This window comes from Mesoplodon mirus (genome assembly GCF_964341445.2).
Source record: "Mesoplodon mirus genome assembly, chromosome: 7".
In the NCBI taxonomy this organism is placed as follows: domain Eukaryota; kingdom Metazoa; phylum Chordata; class Mammalia; order Artiodactyla; family Ziphiidae; genus Mesoplodon; species Mesoplodon mirus.
The window spans coordinates 70,760,228-70,780,728 of NC_138983.1; the positions used below are offsets into that span (position 1 = coordinate 70,760,228).

At 37.1% G+C, this 20,501-nt stretch overlaps 1 protein-coding gene and 1 pseudogene across 2 annotated transcripts in view; one reads left to right on the plus strand and one right to left on the minus strand.

Moving 5' to 3' along the window:
* Nucleotides 1-20,501, plus strand: part of GTF2H1 (general transcription factor IIH subunit 1) — a 33,976-nt gene that overhangs the window by 6,309 nt on the left and 7,166 nt on the right. The window contains exons 2-11 of the mRNA XM_082628924.1: nucleotides 1,798-1,966; nucleotides 5,356-5,548; nucleotides 6,349-6,514; nucleotides 7,463-7,556; nucleotides 9,448-9,597; nucleotides 11,102-11,181; nucleotides 14,220-14,347; nucleotides 14,461-14,548; nucleotides 17,200-17,288; nucleotides 17,669-17,786. Coding sequence (XP_082485050.1) covers nucleotides 1,813-1,966; nucleotides 5,356-5,548; nucleotides 6,349-6,514; nucleotides 7,463-7,556; nucleotides 9,448-9,597; nucleotides 11,102-11,181; nucleotides 14,220-14,347; nucleotides 14,461-14,548; nucleotides 17,200-17,288; nucleotides 17,669-17,786 — 1,260 coding nt within the window. The 5' untranslated portion in view covers nucleotides 1,798-1,812. The remainder of the gene's footprint in view (nucleotides 1-1,797; nucleotides 1,967-5,355; nucleotides 5,549-6,348; nucleotides 6,515-7,462; nucleotides 7,557-9,447; nucleotides 9,598-11,101; nucleotides 11,182-14,219; nucleotides 14,348-14,460; nucleotides 14,549-17,199; nucleotides 17,289-17,668; nucleotides 17,787-20,501) is intronic.
* Nucleotides 9,634-10,983, minus strand: LOC309807845 (heterogeneous nuclear ribonucleoprotein A1-like; annotated as a pseudogene). The gene has a single exon. The product of its transcript is annotated as a heterogeneous nuclear ribonucleoprotein A1-like (transcript).

Here is a 20,501-nt window from a genome sequence, read left to right on the forward strand (position 1 = left end):
TAAAAAAGAAACTACCGATACATGTAATAATGTGGTGGATTTCCAAAAACATGTTAAGCAAAAACCCAGAGACAAAAGCATACATAGTGCCTGAATTCCATTTATATGAAATCCTAGTACAGATAAAAACTAAGCTGTGGTGATAGAAATCAGGAAACAGTTGCTCGAGGGTGGGAGGTAGAGAATTGACTAGAAGGGGATGTGAGAGAACTTGGGGGGTGATGGAAATGTTCTCTGTCTTGTTTTGGGTAATCGTACACGGGTGTATACAGTTGCCAAAATGCATCAAACGGAACACCTAAGGACTATGCATTTAGTGATTTGCATTTTGTTTGTTCAGTTAATTATAACTGAATTTTTTTTATTGCCCTAAGATATCTGTGACAAATATTTGACAAAGTCTCTCACGTGAAGAAGTTAATTGCCTCTGAGTCCTAATTCAGAACTGTTTTTTGTCTCCCTTTTGGGACTTTACACATTCTAATTTGTGTATACACACACACACACACACACACTCGCTCACTAGACTGGAAGCTTTCTGAAAGCAGAAATCACTACTGGCAGACATTTGTTTGTCTTCGGGTAATCCCTAGACTCCTTGGCTCAGTACAGAACTATTGAATAAATGTGTTCACACTGACCCTTTTCCTTTCCATTTTTGGGGTGGAGTAGCCTGTAAGGAAACTAAAAGGGAAGATCTCGCTATTCAAAATTCAGGTAGTCGACTTCAGAGAAATTAAAATTTCACTCTTTTTTTTTTTACTTGTATTTTTGATTTTTAAATCACTGTTTCAGTGAATAAGAAATGTTACAGTAAAGCTTCACTTGTTTGCTCAGATTTAATTCTTATGACACCTAGATATGCCAACTTCTCTGAAATTATAATTTGTACCTGAAGAAGTAAATATTTTTAAGTTATATTTTAAATCATTCCTTTGGGAATGAAAGCTAATGTCATAACTTCACCAGAAATGGCATATATGTGCCATTTGTGCCATAACTTTCCCCATCGCAGCCCATGGCAGACTTCATCAATCATGGCATCTTTCCTGTTGAGCCCAGACAGCCTCAAAATCCTTTTCAGCCTCATATTCCAGACAGCTACACTCAAGACTCTAGGATTTGGGTTGGGTGGTTAAGATTCCCAGGATGGGGTGAAGTTGGGGGGAGCTCCAAGCTGTTTCTTCCTAGGTAACAAATTAGCCATATACAAATGAATCTTCGGCCTAGACTGGAGAGCAGTTGAAGGCATTTGATTGTTAAAAGATGGGGAAGATAGCATCTGAAGTGTTAAGTGTTAAATTCTTTCAGTTTTATTTTTAAGCATATTAGACCGGGTTTTAGATCTAGGAGTGGTTTTAGGAAGGTCACACAAACCCTTTGGCTCTTAGTTTTTTCATTTGAAACAAATTTGAACTAAATATCCAAGAGTGCTGTGTAATTCTAAAGTTCTGCAATATAGGTTACAGACCACATATTTGTAGTCAAATCATGTGTTTAAGATTTAATAATATAACAGGAAAATAAAAATAAATTGAAAATACTCTGATTAGCATATGTGGAAATGGTTTGAAAACTGCCAGGTGTTGTCAGCTTTCAGTGTTGTGTAAATTCATACCTGTGGTATGAGCAAAATGAAATTTGATTTTAAAGGAATAACGCCATACAGCTTTATCTTCAACTCTGAAAGAGGGAAAAGAGTTTTTTCCCTCCTTGTTACTCATTTTAGATTTGGAAGGGACTCAAGTCAACGGATCCAATCCTAATTGAGATGTGAAATCTTTTTGTCTTTTTTAGCGCCTTCTAGCCATCATGGCAACTTCATCTGAAGAAGTTTTGCTGATTGTAAAGAAGGTGCGACAAAAGAAGCAGGATGGAGCTCTGTACCTCATGGCAGAAAGAATTGCTTGGGCACCTGAAGGCAAAGATAGATTTACCATCAGCCATATGTATACAGATATTAAATGTAAGTCAGCTATACTAAGTCTGATGTATGTCATATTTGTTAGTGACTTTATAAGAAGACTGCTTTTACAGTCTTTGTGGGGTTTTTATTATAATGTCAAAAAATCAACTGTATAAAAATAATTACAGAGTAGGATCATTGAATATATATTCTGTAACCTGCCTTTTCTACAACAATAGAGTATGTACAGCTTTACATGTGTAAATCCACCTCACATAAACATCTTCACACATACCTTCTTTTAAAAGTTGCATAATAGTCCACTGAATGGATTTACACTTATGTATTTAACCAGTCCACAGTTGAAGGACATTTAGGAGGTTTTCAGAATTTTGTTATTGAAAACAATGTTGCAGTATTGATCTATGCACTAATATCTTTTTGAGGTTTTATGTATGGGATACATTCCTGCAGTGGACTTACAGGTTCAAATGGTTCATGCATTTAAAATCTTGATAGATGGACTTCCCTGGTGGCGCAGTGGTTAAGAATCCAACTGCCAATGCAGGGGACGTGGGTTCAAGCCCTGGTCCGGGAAGATCCCACATGCTGCGGAGCAACTAAGCCCATGCACCACAACTACTGAGCCTATACTCTAGAGCCCGTGAGCCACAGCTGCTGAGCCTATGTGCCACAACTACTGAAGCCCGTGCGCCTAGAGCCAGTGCTCCACAACAAGAGAAGCCACCGCAATGAGAAGCCCACACACCGCAACAAAGAGGAGTCCCTGCTCGCCGCAACTAGAGAAAGCCTGCATGCAGCAACGAAGACCCAATGCAGCCAAAAATAAATTAATTAACTTATTTTTTAAAAAATCTTGATAGATGATGCCAGATTGCCCTTAATAAAATTGTATCTTTTAAGTAAAGTCGTCTAATTAATCTTTGGTTATGTGGCCATCCATCATCTGTTGAGAAAATAGACTTAATTTTATACTAAATGTAGATGGGAGGAATAAAGAGCATAATATTTTTATATCTTTTTTATGATTTTCAAGTATGAAGGCTAACATCAAAACCCCTTCTCTTTTCAAATTTGCAAAATTAACTTTGAATTTATTACCCAAAGGAAATGGTACTTTGTGGCTCAATAATAATTAGGTTTAAAGGCACCAAGTGAATCCTGGGATTTAGAACCTTTACTCTGAAAGGGATTTCTGCAATTCACCTAACTAAAAGACCTTGAGTAGGAGGGACCCCAGGGGAGTTGGGCAACAAAGCCCTCAACAAATTGTGGTATCTTAACTGTGACCATTAATATGGATTCATTTATTTTCCTAGATATGAGATGATTCTCCTAGATAAAATCCTGAACAGATTTCAAGGAACATGACACCTCAAAACATAGACAATCCTCAACTTATAAGTGGTCAGTTTACAAATGTCCTTTGTGTATGAACAGTTGCCCTAAGGACTTAACCTCTAATTTGCTGCTGGAAACGACCAAGATCCTCATCTTTCTCCACTGAAATAACTTAGAATCTTAATTTTCAAAAGGAAATACTGTTTAAACTTCATCATAATTCAGTACTGCCTAAGCTATCTGGTCTTTGTCCACCCTCCTGGTAACACTACTTTCTTTCAAAACTTTGTTTCTGTGGAGAAATGCCTCACCAAGTTTCTAATAGTAGTCTTACAAACTAACATTTGTTCTACAATAGCCTCATAAATTAGGAACTGCCTGTATTAGCAATTCTCTTAAACGGGAAGCTAGCCTTATACCTTTGCAAAACACATAATGTGATACTCACAGCATGCAATAAAGAATATGCCCATCTTCTGTATTTCACCAATTCTTCTCAGCTATTGGGGAGGAGAGCACATACCCAAATTTAGATTGCACCAGATCAGTTTTCATTTTAAGCTGAATATTTGAAAGAATGCTCATTTCTGAAAGAAGCCATTGAAAGTTGTCAATAATACATTACTAAGGTGAAAATTAGCAGTTAGATAGTTAAACTTCAAAAGTAGGCCTCTCAGAGGCATGAGCTAAGATAGAGCAAGAATAAAGCAGTGACTGAGAAAAGGTAGTAGAGAGGAGTGACAGTTTGTTTTGGAGGTATGGAATAATGGAACAGGCTGGCTTCCTATTGCTCTTTTTGGCAGTAAGGTATTTCATCTAAACTGTTGGTTTGGAAGCAGTATCTTCATTGGAAAAGTTTCTGTTTATTTAAGTTTTAGTAGGTTGCTTGGAGCAGAGAGCTTCTAGGTAATGTGTTCATACTACCATTAGTCACCCATTTAGTGAGACAAAGGCCCTTCCTCTCTGTTTCCCTTATGAAGAAGACAAGCCATGAGGCCCACTTTTTAATAATATAAGATCTCTACTGTGTAGGTATATTTTGACATTTCCAGCTCCAACTTACTATGAAAATCTTCAAAGTTACAGAAAACTTTAAAGAATAGTACAATGTATACGTGTATATTGTATACCATCTAAATATTAGTTATGTTGCCATATTTGCTTTTTTATGTGAGTGTACACTTTGACTGCTTGTGACATTATGACACCAAGAAAATTTTAATAAATATCCAGACCACTGTTGCATTTCCCCAGTTGTCCAAAGTTTTTTATAGCTGTGATTTTTTTTTTAACCAATACCTAGTCTAGGTTCATGTATGTAGTTGTAGTCTCTTTTGTCTGTTCTTTAAGAGTATGGACTTGTAGAATATCACACATTCTGATTATGTCTGATGGTCTCCTCAAGGTTTTAATTTTTTTCCTGTATACCTGTATTTCTTATAAATTAAAAGTCAGGTCTACGGGCTTGATTATACTCAAGTTAGACATTTTCAGCAAGAACAACACATAAATGGTGGTGTTGCTATTCTGTCACCTCAGAAAGCCCATAGTGTCAGGTTGTTCCATTTTTAATGAGGCTAAGTTTGATCACTTGGTTAAAGTGCTGACACCTGATCTCTCAAATGTAAAATTACGTATTTTCCTTCGCAGTTAGTAATTAAGCCATGGGCTATGTTTTGGAGTTTTTTGAATCGTGACGAATCATTTTTATTAATGATAATGTCAGTTGGAAGCAGCTGTTCAGGGTGGATTCAGGACTCTGAGTTGGCTGTTTAGAAAGCTTTAGAGAAAGCTGCCCAGTTGAGTGGAAAACAAAGCCCTTTAGTATCCATAGGTGGAAGCAGTGGGTGAGAAGTGCCACACAAAAAGGATACTGAAGAAGGAAGCCAGGTGTTAGCAGTGAATTTGTTGAACCATGCTCTGGTTATATGGGATTATTTGAGAATTGTACATTTCTGCTGAAGCATCAAGATTGGAATAGGGCAACTAAAGCCCAAAGGAAGCCTGAGTCTTGAGAGAAGTAACTTATTGTATGACTTTCCACAGTGTGAGTGTCCTTATCTAACTAGCCTCATGCTTCTTTTTAGGCCAGAAAATCAGTCCAGAAGGAAAAGCTAAAATTCAACTTCAGCTGGTCCTGCATGCAGGGGACACAACTAACTTCCATTTTTCCAATGAAAACACAGCAGTGAAAGAGCGAGATGCAGTGAAAGACCTTCTTCAGCAGCTGCTGCCCAAATTCAAGAGGAAAGCAAATAAAGAACTGGAAGAGAAAAACAGGTGAAGGAGGAAAAGAACAGCCTTTTAAAGAGATACTAGGTTCTCACCAGTCAAGTAATAGTTTATTTCTCACCACTTGTGCTTTGACAGTGTAGTTTAGGAAAATACGGGCTTTGTTATCTTTACCTCTGTGTTTGGTTATTAACTTTAGCATCTTGCTAGCGTTGGCTTTCGGCAGATGAGATAAACTCAGACAAACTGCCTCAAGCCTAACGTCTGATGAGGAACAGAACTGCGATTCGAAGGTGCTAATAAGGTCCCTTAATTCTCTAGTTCTCTGTCACAGAGAAGATACTAAATCATTAGAAGTGTGTATGTGAATAAGAAACCTGAAAGTAGTCATACTGTAAAAAAGTTGAGAAAACATCTAAAATAATGAGAATTTCTGATAAGATGAATTATCTTTCTGTGCTTATGGCTCCAGGTGCTTATCACCATGAAAAACTAGTTGCTAGAAAATCTCTCTTCCCCATTCACCTTTTTGTGAAAGAGAATACAGTACAGTACAAATACAGCCTTTGTATCACTGGAATATAGGGATGAATAAGACCAAATCCATGCCTTCAAAGAGTTTAGCCTTTGCTTCTTCAGACTGACTTCTATTTATCTGCACTTAACATTTGTTCCTCCAAAAATGTTTTTTTGCTTTTAATTACTGACAAATGAACTAAATGACCTCTGCCGCTCAATCATCACAAAATGAAAGTTGGGTGTTTCACATGGCTAAAGTCTTTTTTGAATGTTACCTAAATGGTGTTTTATTCTAAAAGTTCAATATGTTCGATATATTCTATCACCAGAATGCTGCAAGAAGATCCTGTTTTGTTTCAGCTTTATAAAGACCTTGTTGTGAGTCAAGTGATCAGTGCTGAGGAATTCTGGGCCAATCGTTTAAATGTGAATGCAACAGAGAGTTCTTCCACATCTAATCATAAGCAGGATGTTGGCATTTCTGCAGCATTTCTGGTATGTGACCCTTCTGGATTTCTAAAGGGAAAAAAACCATGGTGTATGTGTTAACGATGCCACTTCTTTTGTAAAATTTAGCATTTTCGTCAAGTAAATTAATGGATACTTCAGTATCCATGGTATTCTTCTAAAGTAATTTTAAATATACATACAGTATCTTTTTTAATTTATATATTTTTTGCCAGTTATATTTTCTTAGTTTTTTGGACTTGACCCTAGTATGCTGGAAATCAAATGGACTTTTGAAAAAGAATCTTTTAGCAACTGGACTAATGCTTATTTCCCCTAATACTTTTAAATTTAGGGCTTTCAGCTACATTTTTTAATGATTGCAATATTTTACTTATAATGCAAAGTTTAAATGTATAATGACCACCAGGTTATAAAAAAGTAAGATTTGTAAAATGTATCTTAAGAGGAAAATTGAGACTACCTTATGTGTGGAATTAGAAAGTGAAATTCAGTCTATACTCTGGTAAAACCAAAGCAGTATTTATACATTTAACAAAAATTTGAGTAGCAGTTACATGTTTGGCATCTTTGTGAGTGCTTAGCAGTGAATTGAATTAATAAGGCCTTCTTAAAGAAACCAATCAGATAATATTTAACTACTTAGTAACCAAATAGTTAAATATTTGGTAACTGTATAAGTTTTATGTTAAAGCTCCACTAGATATCTGCCTTTGGCCACACTTAAATGTGCCTATTTGACCATGTTGTATTTTCAAAAAGCAGATTTTACAGTTCACTAAAATTACGTGAAACCAGGTCAGGCTTCTGTGAGCCCTGTCTCTATGCCAAAAGTATAGGTGAGGGACTTACCTCTGTCTCTGTATTTCATTCAGAGAGTCTGTTTTACCACCTTTGTCCAGTGTCCATTGGGTTCTTAGACATCTTCCCCCAATATTCTAACAAATACAGATATATATGTGGTCTTTATTTTAGGCTGATGTCCGGCCCCAAACAGATGGATGTAATGGTCTGAGATACAATTTAACAACTGATATCATTGAGTCCATATTTAGGACCTATCCAGCAGGTAAGAAGAATCAGTTCTTTCATATAGTTAAAATATTTGTTTGGATGAATTCAGTAATGTATCATTGAAAAGCAAAAGGCTTTACCTTTATTCCTGTGATGAAGTGCTATAAAATATGTAAAGTACGTTATCCAGTGCCTGACATGTGGTAGATACTAATGGCTTAGCATATAATGTGCTGTCATCAATCCATTGGTATGATGACTTTACCATTCTTTCCACCAGTGGTTCTTAAACTTTTTTTTTCTTTAATACTTAATATTTTTTATGTATATATTTTTAAAATTTATTTTATTTATTTTATTTTTGGCTGCATTGGGTCTTAATTGCGGCACATGGGCTCTTCGTTGCAGCGTGCAGGCTTCTCTCTAGTTGTGGCCTGCTGACTTTTCTCTCTCTAGTTGTGGTGCGTGGGCTCCAGAGCACATGGGCTCCAGAGTGTGTGGGCCCTGTAGTTTGCAGCACACCGGCTCTCTAGTTGAGGTGTGCGGGCTCCGTAGTTGCAGCATGCGGGCTTAGTTTCCCTGCAGCATGTGGGATTTTAGTTCCCCGGCCAGGGATCGAACCTGCGTCCCCTGCATTGCAAGGTGGATTCTTTACCACTGGACCACCAGGGAAGTTCCTAAACTTTATATACCCTTTAACATACATGAGTAAGATGACATGCTCCAGAGGCATCAATAAATGAGTCTCTACAGCACTAACTCAAATCATCCTTCATGCTGCCTCCCTTGCAGAAATCATCCTAAGAGTATAAATGTTTTGATTCTAGCTCTAGTGATTTACGATGTGCAGCCAAGGTTGAGAGCAGCTGCTTCAGTCATTCTAACTAAACAAAGCTCTCAAGCCATACACTATTCTCTCTCTCTACTTCCTCACTCCTGCCCCTTTAGTCCTTAGGAAACATCCCTCTCCCACAGGACTCAGCTCAAGCATCACTTCATTGCCACTTCTGTAAAATCCTGACTATCTTAGGCAGATATAAGCCCCCTCCCCATTCCTTCCATAGGGCTGTGTGTCTTACCACATTATAATGTAATTATTTTCTTATCTTTCTGATAACATAATTATGTAGCGTTTACTATGTGCCAGACACCATTCTAAGGCCTTTATGTGTATTAACTCGTTTAATCATCACAGATAGTACCTATGAAGTAGGTACCTATCATTACCCCCATATTACAGATGAGGAAGCCAAGATAAAGAAAGATTAATTTGTCCAGCATCACACAGACAGTAAGTGGCGGACCTAGAATTTTAAACTTAGGCTCTCTAGCTTAAGAGACGTAAACCTCTTAATCTCTTTGCTTATTGAACAATGTAAGCATCTGGAGTGCCGAACTGATAGCCCAGTGGGTTATGGAGATCTTTATTTATTATTTCTCCAGCACCTAATACGGTGCCTTGGATTAAAAGTGTCCATATTATAAGTGATCAAATAAGCAGACTCAAGTCCCACTCCAAGAAGCTTGGTGTTTCCACTAAAACTTTGAAACTTGTTAATTTTCTTGGTACAAAATAAGGTTCTGTGGGACTTCCCTCGTGGTCCAGTGGTTAAGACTCCGCACGCCCAATGCAGGGGGCCCGGGTTCGATCCCTGGTCAGGGAACTAGAGCCTGCATGCTGCAACGACGATCCTGTGTGCCTCAACTAAGACCCGGCACAGCCAAATAAATAAATATTCAAAATAAGGTTTTGTTTGTAATTTGTTAAGATTCATAAAGGTAGTGCCTCACCTAATCTCCCAAGTTATGTTGACAATTATTATATACAGTTTGTAAAGTTGAATACTTTCATAATCTAGTTTTGCTATTAGTCTATTTTGAAACTAATTTGAGGGGTTTTAAGAATTGGAAATTCACTATGTAACTATTATGGGTTTTTTTCACAGTAAAAATGAAATACGCAGAAAATGTTCCCCACAACATGACAGAAAAGGAGTTCTGGACACGTTTCTTTCAGTCCCATTATTTTCACAGGGACCGGCTGAATACTGGGTCAAAGGACCTCTTTGCAGAATGTGCCAAAATAGATGAAAAAGGTAACTGTTTATCCTTGACACACACTAGCATTTATTTATTTATTTATTTTTTAAAGACATTTATTCAGCATCATGATCGGACTATTACATTTAGCAATCAACAGCATGGGTGCAAAAAAAAAAAATCTACATTAAAACCCTTTGTTGGAATGCTTTATACTTTCCACAGAACAGAAACTAAAATAACCTGTTATACAATTAGTCACAAATACAGTCCTCGAGGTTTTTTGCCTATACACATGAGTACTGTCTAAAACATGTCTTCTTTGTAGCAGCTAGGCCCTGCCACCACTGTGCTTGGCAGAGTTCACAAATCTGTTGTAACCTGTAGCTTCCCTGTCACTTCTCTGGCTTTCCTCTCCTGCTGAGCTTTGTTTCCTGGCAGTAATCAAAACCTTCTGCCACTGCCATGGCTACTGCTGCTGCTGGAACCACCTTGGTTTCGGGGTTTGGCAAAGTATTGGCCTCCACCACCATAGGGGCCAGAACTTCTGCCTCCAAAGTTTCCTCCTTTCATGGGTCCAAAATTTGAAGATTGATTGTTGCAACTGCCAAAATCATTGTAGCTTCCACCGCCTCCAAAACTGCTTCCATCATTACCAAATCCATTATATCCATCCCCACTGCCACCATATCCCCCACCACCACAGCTGCCACCAAAGCCACCTCGACCACTGAAGTTTCCTCCACGACCAAAGTTGCCATTCCCACCAAAACCCTCTCCACAACCACCACCAAAATTTCCAGAACCACTTGACCTCTTTGGCTGGATGAGGCACCAGCTATCTCTTGCTTAGATAGCACTTTCCTTACTTCACAGTGTGGCCGTTCACTGTGTGGTATTTCTGAATGACAGTCTTGTCTACAGAGTCATGGTCGTCAAAGGTTACGAAAGCAAAGCCTCTATTTTTGCCACTGCCTCGGTCAGTCATGATTTCAATCACTTCAATTTTCCCATACTGTTCAAAATAATCTCTTAGGTGATGTTCTTCGGTGTCTTTAACGCCACCAACAAAAATCTTTTTCACAGTTGAGTGGGTACCAGGTCTTTGAGAATCTTCTCTTGAGACGGCCCTCTTTGGTTCCACCACTCTTCCATCCACCTTGTGTGGCCTTGCATTCATGGCCGCATCCACCTCCACAGTGGCATATGTGACAAACTGAAGCCTCTGAAGCACCTGGTGTTTGGATCCCTCGTTACCACACGGTCTGTGAGCGCTCCCCGCTGCTCACAATGGCTCCTCAGACTCGCATCGGTTATTTGAAAGCTCAAACCTCCGATGAAGAGCTTCCACAGCTGTTCGGGCTCTTTGGGTGACTCTGACTTAGACATGACGGCAGTGGAGGCGGGGGAGACATCAACGATGCTTACTCGGCGGCGTCCATGGGCAGAAAGCACACTCTAGCATTTAATTTGCTGCTCTCGTCATTAATGCTGTTAGTGAATTTTTTTATTTCTGAGAAAGGAAAACTTAATCAACTTTTTGTTTCATTGATTTTCTAGGGTTAAAAACAATGGTTTCATTGGGAGTGAAAAACCCACTACTTGATTTGACAGCTTTGGAAGATAAACCATTAGATGAGGTAAGTAGTAGTAAAAGGATTTACGAGAGAAAATAGTCTTTTCCTAGTCTTCAACATTTGTATAATTTTAAAATTGCCTTGAGTATAGATATTCTACTTGTTAGAAGGTAAACAAAATACTGTTATTTGGAGTGGTTTATCAAAAGTGCTTTTCAAGAGCACTGTTTATTATTAAGATTGCCTTGGAGAACTGAAATTTCCATATGAGTTGGTAAAACATTTTTTTAAAGAATTTTCTAGCTCCCCCATCAACAGTTGCCTAGGTATTAATGAAGGTTTAACACGATGTTTTTTATGCTGTATCTAACATTAATCTAAATAAATGTGACTAAATATTAGTATACAGGGAAAAGTTAACAAACATTGTTGGTTGCCCACTATTTGCCAGATCTTGAGCACGGTCATGACCCTTACCCTATATTAGCCCCAATATGTTTCAACAGCTAGACCATCAAGTATGAGCTACCTACCTCAGCATCCTGACTCCAGACTGAGAAGTTTATCCAATCACTGAGAAATAGGTGATCCCTTCTGATCAAGGCTAATTCTATCCCTGCCTCTATCTTCTAGGCTAGGAAGGAACCTGCTTTCCTCAGGTATTCTCTTGACACTGTTACCTTTCAATTTGCTTGCCCTTCCTTTGGCTACTATTGTGTTGGCCATATAAACATGCTCATTCCTTTCTTTTTTGTACCCCCCCCTTTTTCCTCTTAGTGTATGCGTGCACCACGTGAGAAAACCAATGTTAAAATTGTGTCCTATAGTCTAAATTATTAAATTAACAGAAAGTAATCCTTGGTGTCCCAGTGAGTCATTTCCCTAATGAAATTCAGTTGTTTTCTTGAAAATTCTCACCATTCACTCACTTCCTTGGTCAATCTCAACACATTACAAACGTAGCCCTCTTTAATCACCTGGAGAAAATGAAGCTTAAGATACAGCTTAAGGGACTTCCTGGCGGTCCAGTGGTTAAGACTCCACGCTTCCAATGCAGGGGCCGTGGGTTCTATCCCTGGTCGGGGAACTAAGATTCCACGTGCTGCGCAGCGTGGCCAAAAATAAAATAAAAATATTTTTTTAAAAAAGATACAGCTTAATATGATGGAGGGGGAATTTAATTTTTTTTTAATAAAATTGGTGGTGTGTTATGCATACCTTTCTTCACTTTTCCTGTTATCACTATCAGTCTGAGCTAAATATACCACACAGTTGTTAAGTACATAGACTTACCTGGCTTAAACTGTGGTTTAGAAACATTTTTCTAAGTTTTCTTGTAAAATGAGGTTAATAGTTCTGACCTTGGGGAAGGGTAGCAAAATTGGAGAGATGTTGTTTAAGGGTACAGACTTACAACTAGTGTTCCCTTGTAGGGATATATAAAAATTTATATAACCAGTCCTTTTAATTAAAATGTTGGTTGATTCAATTGTTCCTTAATGCCTCTTTTTCCCCTATCATCCTCTGGTAGTTCTGTCCCAGGATACAGACTTGAGCCTCCTTGTAAATACATTCTTTCCATTCCATTGCTTCAAATTCTAATTATGTAATGATGACTCCCAGTTAGTCCTGGTCTGTCTAACCCCAGAACTCCAAAATCATATATCCAGCTCCCTACTTGATATCTTCACTGTGGTAGTTCACAGACACCCTTCAACATAACATGTCCAAAATAGAACCTTTGATTCCGATTCTCAAAAACCTATTCCTTCCTGGGTCATCCGTATGTCAGTTTAAAAAAAAAAAAAAAAAAAAAAAAAAACATTACCATGGACTCAGTTACTCAAGTCAAAACCTAGGAGTCTCCTTGATTCCTCCCCTTTCTTCATCTCCAACATTCAATTGATGAACAACACATCTCTGATCTGTCTACATCTCCTCTGTCTCCGTAGACACTTACACCTTCTTGCTTTTAGGGTACCGTTGCTTCATTGCTTGCATTAACCTCCTAATTGATCTTCGTATTTCAACTTTTGTTCCCTATAGTTTATTCTTCCCTAGCAGTAAGAGTTACAAATCAGATCATAATGCCCCCCTTATGTAAAACTCTTCAGTGGTTTCTCATTGAACTTAGAATAAAATCAAAACTCCTACTGTGCTCTTCTTGATTTGGCCTCTGCCTACTTCTCCCTCAGTTGGGGTTGTTTCCACTCGATTCGTGCTCCAAACATAATTGCCTTCTTTAAGGTCCATATCAAGCCTTTTCTACCTCAGGGCCTTTGCACTTGCTGTTCCTTCTTCCTGCTCTTCTACCTAACTAGCTTCTACCCATCTTTTGGACATCTGTTCTAATGTTACTTCTTCAGTGAGACCTAGTTCCCTAACCTCCCTATCTAAAGTATCTCCTCCCATTCCAGTCACTACACTATGTCTTTATTTTCTCCATTTCTTTTCTTTATTTTCTTCATAGCATCTGTCACTTTCAAAAGTGGTCTTATTTTTACCTTGTTTTACTTGTCAGTTGTCAGTCTTCTATCAGTAGACTGTAAGTTCCATGAGGCTGACTGTTCGTATTACTGGCCTGTCCCCATCACATAGGAGGTATTAGGCACTCAGTAATTATTTGATAATCCTCTTCCTGAAATGTCTCCGTTTTTGCCTTGCAAGCACCTATTCATCTTATGGTGCTCCATGAAGCTTTTTTGAACCTACCCTACCTTCTGTGCACCCCACTCCGGTGGGAGTGACCACTTCTTCTTTCATAGCCCCTATGAGTTTTAACTAAGTATCCTGGCTTAACAGCCCAGCGTCCCTCTAACTAGTATTTTAATCTAGATCCAAAATTGCTCTTTAGGAAGAAAATGCAGCACTTAACAGTTAAGGTATTTTTGTGATACTAAAAGCAGTTAGTAGTATTTCTTCATTTTTTGTGTGTATAATGTCACTTATTTTTATATGTTTACCTGTAAGTATTTGATAATGCTCAGAATTAATAAAGTCCTGTCATCCAGAAAGTTTTTATGGCTCAGCATGTCTCTCATAATAGATAAGAAAACCAGAAGTTTATTTTAATTTTTAATCTACTAAATTGTTTCTCACAGGGCTATGGCATTTCCTCTGTGCCGTCTACTTCTAATTCTAAATCCATAAGAGAGAATAGTAATGCTGCCATCATCAAGAGATTTAACCATCACAGTGCCATGGTCCTGGCAGCAGGTCTCAGGAAACAGTTAAGTACATATGCTAAGATGCAGTAACTGGGTTTTTCATGAAAGCCAGATGGAGTTTTGTTGTTGTTCTGCCTGTGGTTTTCAACATTAATTTTTTTTCCTTTGTTTTCAGAGAAGCACAAAATGAGCAAAATGGCGAGCCCAGCAGCATTGATGGAAATTCTGGAGATGTAGATAGCTTTCAGCCAGCAGTAAAAAGGGTATGGGTAAAAAGTCTGGGACATTTACAACTCACATTTCTCCAGATACCTTATGTAACTGCGAGTACCTTATGTTGACCCTTGATCAGTTCAGATGACTCAGTTCCTTCTGACCAAGTTGTTAAGCATTTGGCTTAAATTGTAGAACATTTTAAAGAGTACTTCCTCAGTTTTGGCTTGCCAGCCTGCTTTCCATGGACTCAAGTCTGTTAACTTTTTATTATTTTGTTTTATTTTTTTCCTTCACCTGTAGACACATACACATATTAACATACAGTTTTATTTTCTGGGAAAGAGTATTCAACAAAGACAATATGACAGAAAGAAAAAACTAAAGGTAGTGTATGTGATTTTAAAAGATAAGATTGGCTCTCATGTTAAACCTGGCATTTCAGAACTGGAAATGTCTTTCATTAAATACTGAAAAGAGGTTGTGGGGGAATATGAACAGTTACCTACTTGTATGTTTCTTCTCTCCCTGCAACTTTGCCAAGCTTCAGTATCCCTCAGTTTAAGTTCCTCCCTCCCTCGTTATAAAAATAACTTATGATAAAGCTTCCTTAGAGAGCAATCAGGCAATATGTATTAAATTTTTAAAGGTTTATACCCTTAATTCCACTTCTGGATAGTATTCCACTTTGGACATTTATTTTTTATAAAAAATAAAAATGTGTGCAAAGATTCAGATACAAATACTCATGGCAGTATTATAATTGAGAAAATAGCAACCATCCTAATATCCGTGATACATCCATACAATGGAGATTGATGCATGCAGCAATTAATGGCTTTTTAAAAGGATTAATGATATGTTGAATTAAAAAGAGTTCACATATACCATACGATAGTTCAGTTCATTAAAATTAAATTCAAGAAACCATTTTTGAGTTGCCTTACATGCCATATTAGGTGGTGGGAAACAATAAAGAATAAGATTGGGTTCTTTTCCTCAAAGAATTTAGTGTCTACAGGTAAAACAAAATCAAAAGAATAATTATAAAACAATTTAAAGTATAGTAATTGTGTGATTTACAATAGGAACCAAAGAGTGAGCAAGTAGATAAAGTTCGCAGAACAGACTAATATGATATAATTAAGTTTATGATTTTTAAAAGGGAATTATGGGCGAGTCTTTTATATATTTCAGTCACTTAATATGTTTCTACAGGGATATACACCTTTAAAATTAACAAAGTCAGTAAGATATTTCTTTTCTGAACTAAGCAAAGTGAATCTAAAATGTAAGTTAGAGATGCTAAAGAAGAAATCTAGGAAGTGAGGCTTTTCTTTGCAATATTGCACTAAGTACCTGTGATTCTTGGTAGTGAAAGAATTGTCAAAAATCATTGTGTGAATTTTCACAATATTCAATGATAAACTGACTCTAGATATTTTTTCAAGTCAATAGTTGTCTGCTGTGTGTTCTGCAAGCGATTTATAGAATGAGAGATCCAGAAGTATTAATAGACAGAGTCTTTATGTTCATGGAGCTTTCAGTTAAGTATGAAAGTTAGGTGAATAACTAGGCCTTGGCAGAGGCTTAGGATTTGCATTTATATAAGAGGTTAGGTTGGGACATGACTTGGGTAAGGCAACAGCAGAGGTAGAAATGAGCTTGACATATGGGAAAGGTAATGACATCAGTATGCTTTGAAGTTGGCTCAAGGGTATAGAGCTGAGAAAGTAATAAAAGCTTAGGCTGAGTCTAGGTAAGGTGGGACTGATTGATGTGTTACTCTGAATAGCATGCTGAGGTCAGATTTGTTCCTATACTACAAGAGGACTATTCAGACTCTTAAAATAGGGGCAATTTAAAATACTGTTTTCAGATTGATCTTTTTTGAGGTATATTTAATATCTTAAACGTTTTGATCCTAGTTTGGGAAGCTACAAATGAGAGCTAACCAGATGAATTCCATAGCTCTGTAGGGATGAAATATTGTAAAATTGTTTTCCCAAATGTTTACATAGATTGTCATCGTGTCTTATAATTAATGTGTTTTTATTATAAGGCTATAGAAACATAGCATTTTGTTACTAGTCCAGGAGAAAACACATTAGTAAAACCAAAATAAAGAATCCAGAAGTAAACCCAAATATTTACATGGAGGGATTAAACGCATATATGGTAAACATGACATTTCAGAATCAGTGGGGAAAGACATTCTACAAATGGTGTTGGGGGACTGATTAATAATTTAATATTTTTTAAAACCCTCAGATTCCCTACCTTACTACTTATTTCAAAATAAATTCTAAGTGGATCAAAGATTTAAGCAAAAAATTAACCCACAGAAAGAATAAGCATAAAGGGAATAATTAAAATTGAAAAACACCAAATTGGAAGAAAAGTACTTGCAACACGTAAAAACATTAATTTTTATTTATTTGGGGGATGTTCATCTACCAGATTTTCAAATATTAAAGGTTCAGTAATGCTTAGTTTGGTCAGAGTGTAGGAAGACAGGTGCTCTGTGTAAGTGGATGGTGAAAAAATGGGTTCAGCTATTTGTAGAGCAGTCATGTCTAGGAAGTGAGACATTTTGGGAAGACTTCATATTTTACCCTCTGTACAGTTTTGCTTTTTCAGTCGTGTTCATTATTTTTGTAAGAGAATTTTACAATAAAAAGTGTTGTGTTGATAATTATAGGCGAAGTTACAAGAGTCCATTGAATATGAAGACTTGGGAAAAAATAATTCCATAAAAACAATTGCACTAAACCTCAAGAAGTCAGATAGGTAAGTTTGGTGACTAATATTAAATTAACTTGAGACAGAATAGTTTTATATTACAAGTCATTGCAGAATATATTCTGCAAGTATAGAACTCAAGTTTTAATTAGTTTGTTACCATAAAATACAGTATCTTATTTCCTTAAAAATTTACTTTGTGCATCTCAGGAAAGGATCCTAAATGATGGAAGCCAAGAAAATAAATTTTGACTATCTGTGCTGTTTTCTTCCTATTGCCCTGACAGGAATTAAATTATTTTATTGAAATATCTTTAACTCTTTACTTTGGGGAGAATGTTGTCTTGAGACTGCTAAAATATTTGAAAGACAAATGTTGAGCACCTTTATTCTGTATGATTAGTAATTTCTTCTTTGCTAATCTTCAGGTATTATCATGGTCCAACTCCCATCCAGTCACTACAGTATGCAACAAGTCAGGACATTATTAATTCTTTTCAAAGTATTAGACAAGAAATGGAAGCTTATACACCCAAATTAACTCAGGTAGGTGACTTGTACTGTTTGAAAAACAGAATTCCCATTCCGTTTTCTCAGTTTATGAGCACATTCAAATTGAACTGTACAACTAATACTTTAATGGGGTTTAAAGACATATTTCTGCTTAATAAATTGAAAAAGTCAGAGGTAGAGAAAAGAGGTATTTGGCATACCTGAAGATAAGATGATGATGAAAAGTAAGATAATGAGTTTTGTGATTGCTGATTTTTCTTCCATATACACAGTTTTATTGGAAAAATCTCCCAGATTTCCCCAAATTTCTGGACATCACTGTCTAGATACTCTTTATTTTTCCCTGCCCTTGTACATACTTCAGTGGATCAGCAAGTTCTGTCAACTCAGTATTTCTTGACTCCATTACCTTGACTTAGGCAAACCTGACTGGTTTTCTACATTGCCACTGCAAGTTATCTTGCTAAAAACATGATTCTGATCACATCACTCTGCAGCTTAAAAACCTTTACTGCCTCCCTTTGCTTTGTTCCCACAGTAATTGTCTGGATGTCCTTGTCTGACATGCCAAACTCTGTAATCTGGCTGTAACCCACATCTCCAGTCCCAGCTCCAGCCATGTCTCCACCGTTCCCTTCCCCACATAACCAAGAGTCCTATACTCCAACCTAACACACTATAAACTACCCAGAGTTTTTTAATCATGTCATCCTCATGCTTCCTGTACTTTTGCTCATGCTTTCTCTCTTCTTAGAATGCCCTTTTGCCTGTGTCTGGGGAACTAATAATAATAATTCAAGACGGCTCAAATTCCATTGCCTCTGTAAAGCAGTCCTCAATGTGCCCAGTAATGAGTTATTTTTTCTCTTTTCTTTGTTTTCATAAACACTGAGACACTGAATTCATACTGTATTGTAGTGCTTATCACATATTGGGACTTACTTTTTGCTTTTTATTTTGAAATATCTCAGATTTACAAAAAGTTGCAAAAGTTTTCTGACGCATTTTGAGAGTAGATCCCTTTACAGCTAAATATTTCAGTCCATATTTCCTAAAACAAGACATTCTCATAACACAGTATGGTTATAGAAACAATAAGTTAACATTGATAAAGTATTATTATCTAACCTGTAGGTCTTGCAAAAATTTCACCAATTGTACCACTAATGTCCCTATAGTAAAAGAAAACCTTTATTTTTGGTCCAGCTTCCCAAGTCAGGTGCATGAATTGCATTCAGTTCTCATGTCTCCTTAGTCTCCTTTAAAATGGAATGGTTTTTCAGTCTTGGTCTTTCATGACCTTGGTGTTTGAAAGAGTACAAGCCAGTTTTCTGGAGAATGCCCTCACTTTCAGCTTCTCTGTTTTCTCATGAGTGTATTTCATGTTATGCGTTTTTGGCAAAAATACCACCAGAATGATGTGTAAGTGATATGTTGTCCCTTATGCATCATATCAGGAAGCACGTATGTATTTGTCCTAACTTGCAATATTAACGTTTGATCACTTGGTTAAGGTACTGTCTACCTGGTTTCTCCGCCAAAAACTTACTATTTTTCCCTTTGTAATAAGTATCTTGTGGGGAGACACTAAATTTTTTATTTCCCATCAAACTTTTACCCACTAGCATTTTAAATCTGTTGATAATTGCTGAAAACAGTTATTACCATATTGGTGGTTAAATGGTGATTTTCTAATTCTATCCTCCCATCAGTTGACCTTCTGAGCTTCCCTTCCTGTCTCCTGTATTTATTTATTTACATTTATTTATTTATAAGCATGGATTTTTATATTATTCTATGGGTTAGAAATTGTTGCTATCAGTTTTTTCTTTTTTTAAACTAAGGTATAACTTACCTACAGTAAAATACACCTTTTCAGGCTATTCCTTGATTTTCAGTGTGCATGTACAGTTGTGTAATCACCAACACGATAAAAAACAGTTTTGTCAACCCAAAAAATGTACCCTTGCCCCTTTGTAGTCAGATGCTTCCCATGCTATTTACACTGGCTCCGGTATCTTTATGACAATATCTTCATCAGTTTTTGAGCACCTCCTTACTTTATGGCACAGTGAGATAGATGTTCCAAATTCATCTTATCCTTTCCCTGCCCAGCCACAGAATCTTCCTTTAAGTGTTTAGATTTAGAAACAAAGATGCGAGTACTAGGTGTACTCGTTACTGTTGGGATGTCATTTGCTACTGGTTTCATTGTCCCCTCAGTGGACAGAGCAAGGCAGTACGTGTTGTACATACTTATGCTCACGTAACAATATGGGATTGTTTGACTACATCTTTCCTTCTAGACTATACTTCTCCAACATCTGGCCCTTGGGCCAAAGTAGGTCCACCTAACTTTTTTAAGCTGTGGTCAGTCTTAAATATTTAGATTCTTCCTCACACCCCTAAAAAAGTGATTTCATTATCTGAGACACATGAAGAGGTCATCTGCCCTCAGATGTGTATACCTGAGTGTAGCCAGTGACCAGCCGGCAAGCTCAGCAGTCACTGAAACTTCTGATTACAATGCACTATAACATTTCTAACAAAAGGAAGTAGGAATAAAGTGAACATTCATGTCCCCTTGACTCATAGTTGTCCTATAATGTGCTCTTTACACCAAGTTAAATATTTTTTTCATCCAGCCCATACACACATAGGTTTCTACTTGTAAAAACTCCACTGAGACACACTAAACCTGTGCTTGAGCTATTCAGCAAATGATTTGTTCCTCTCCATGGCTATCCC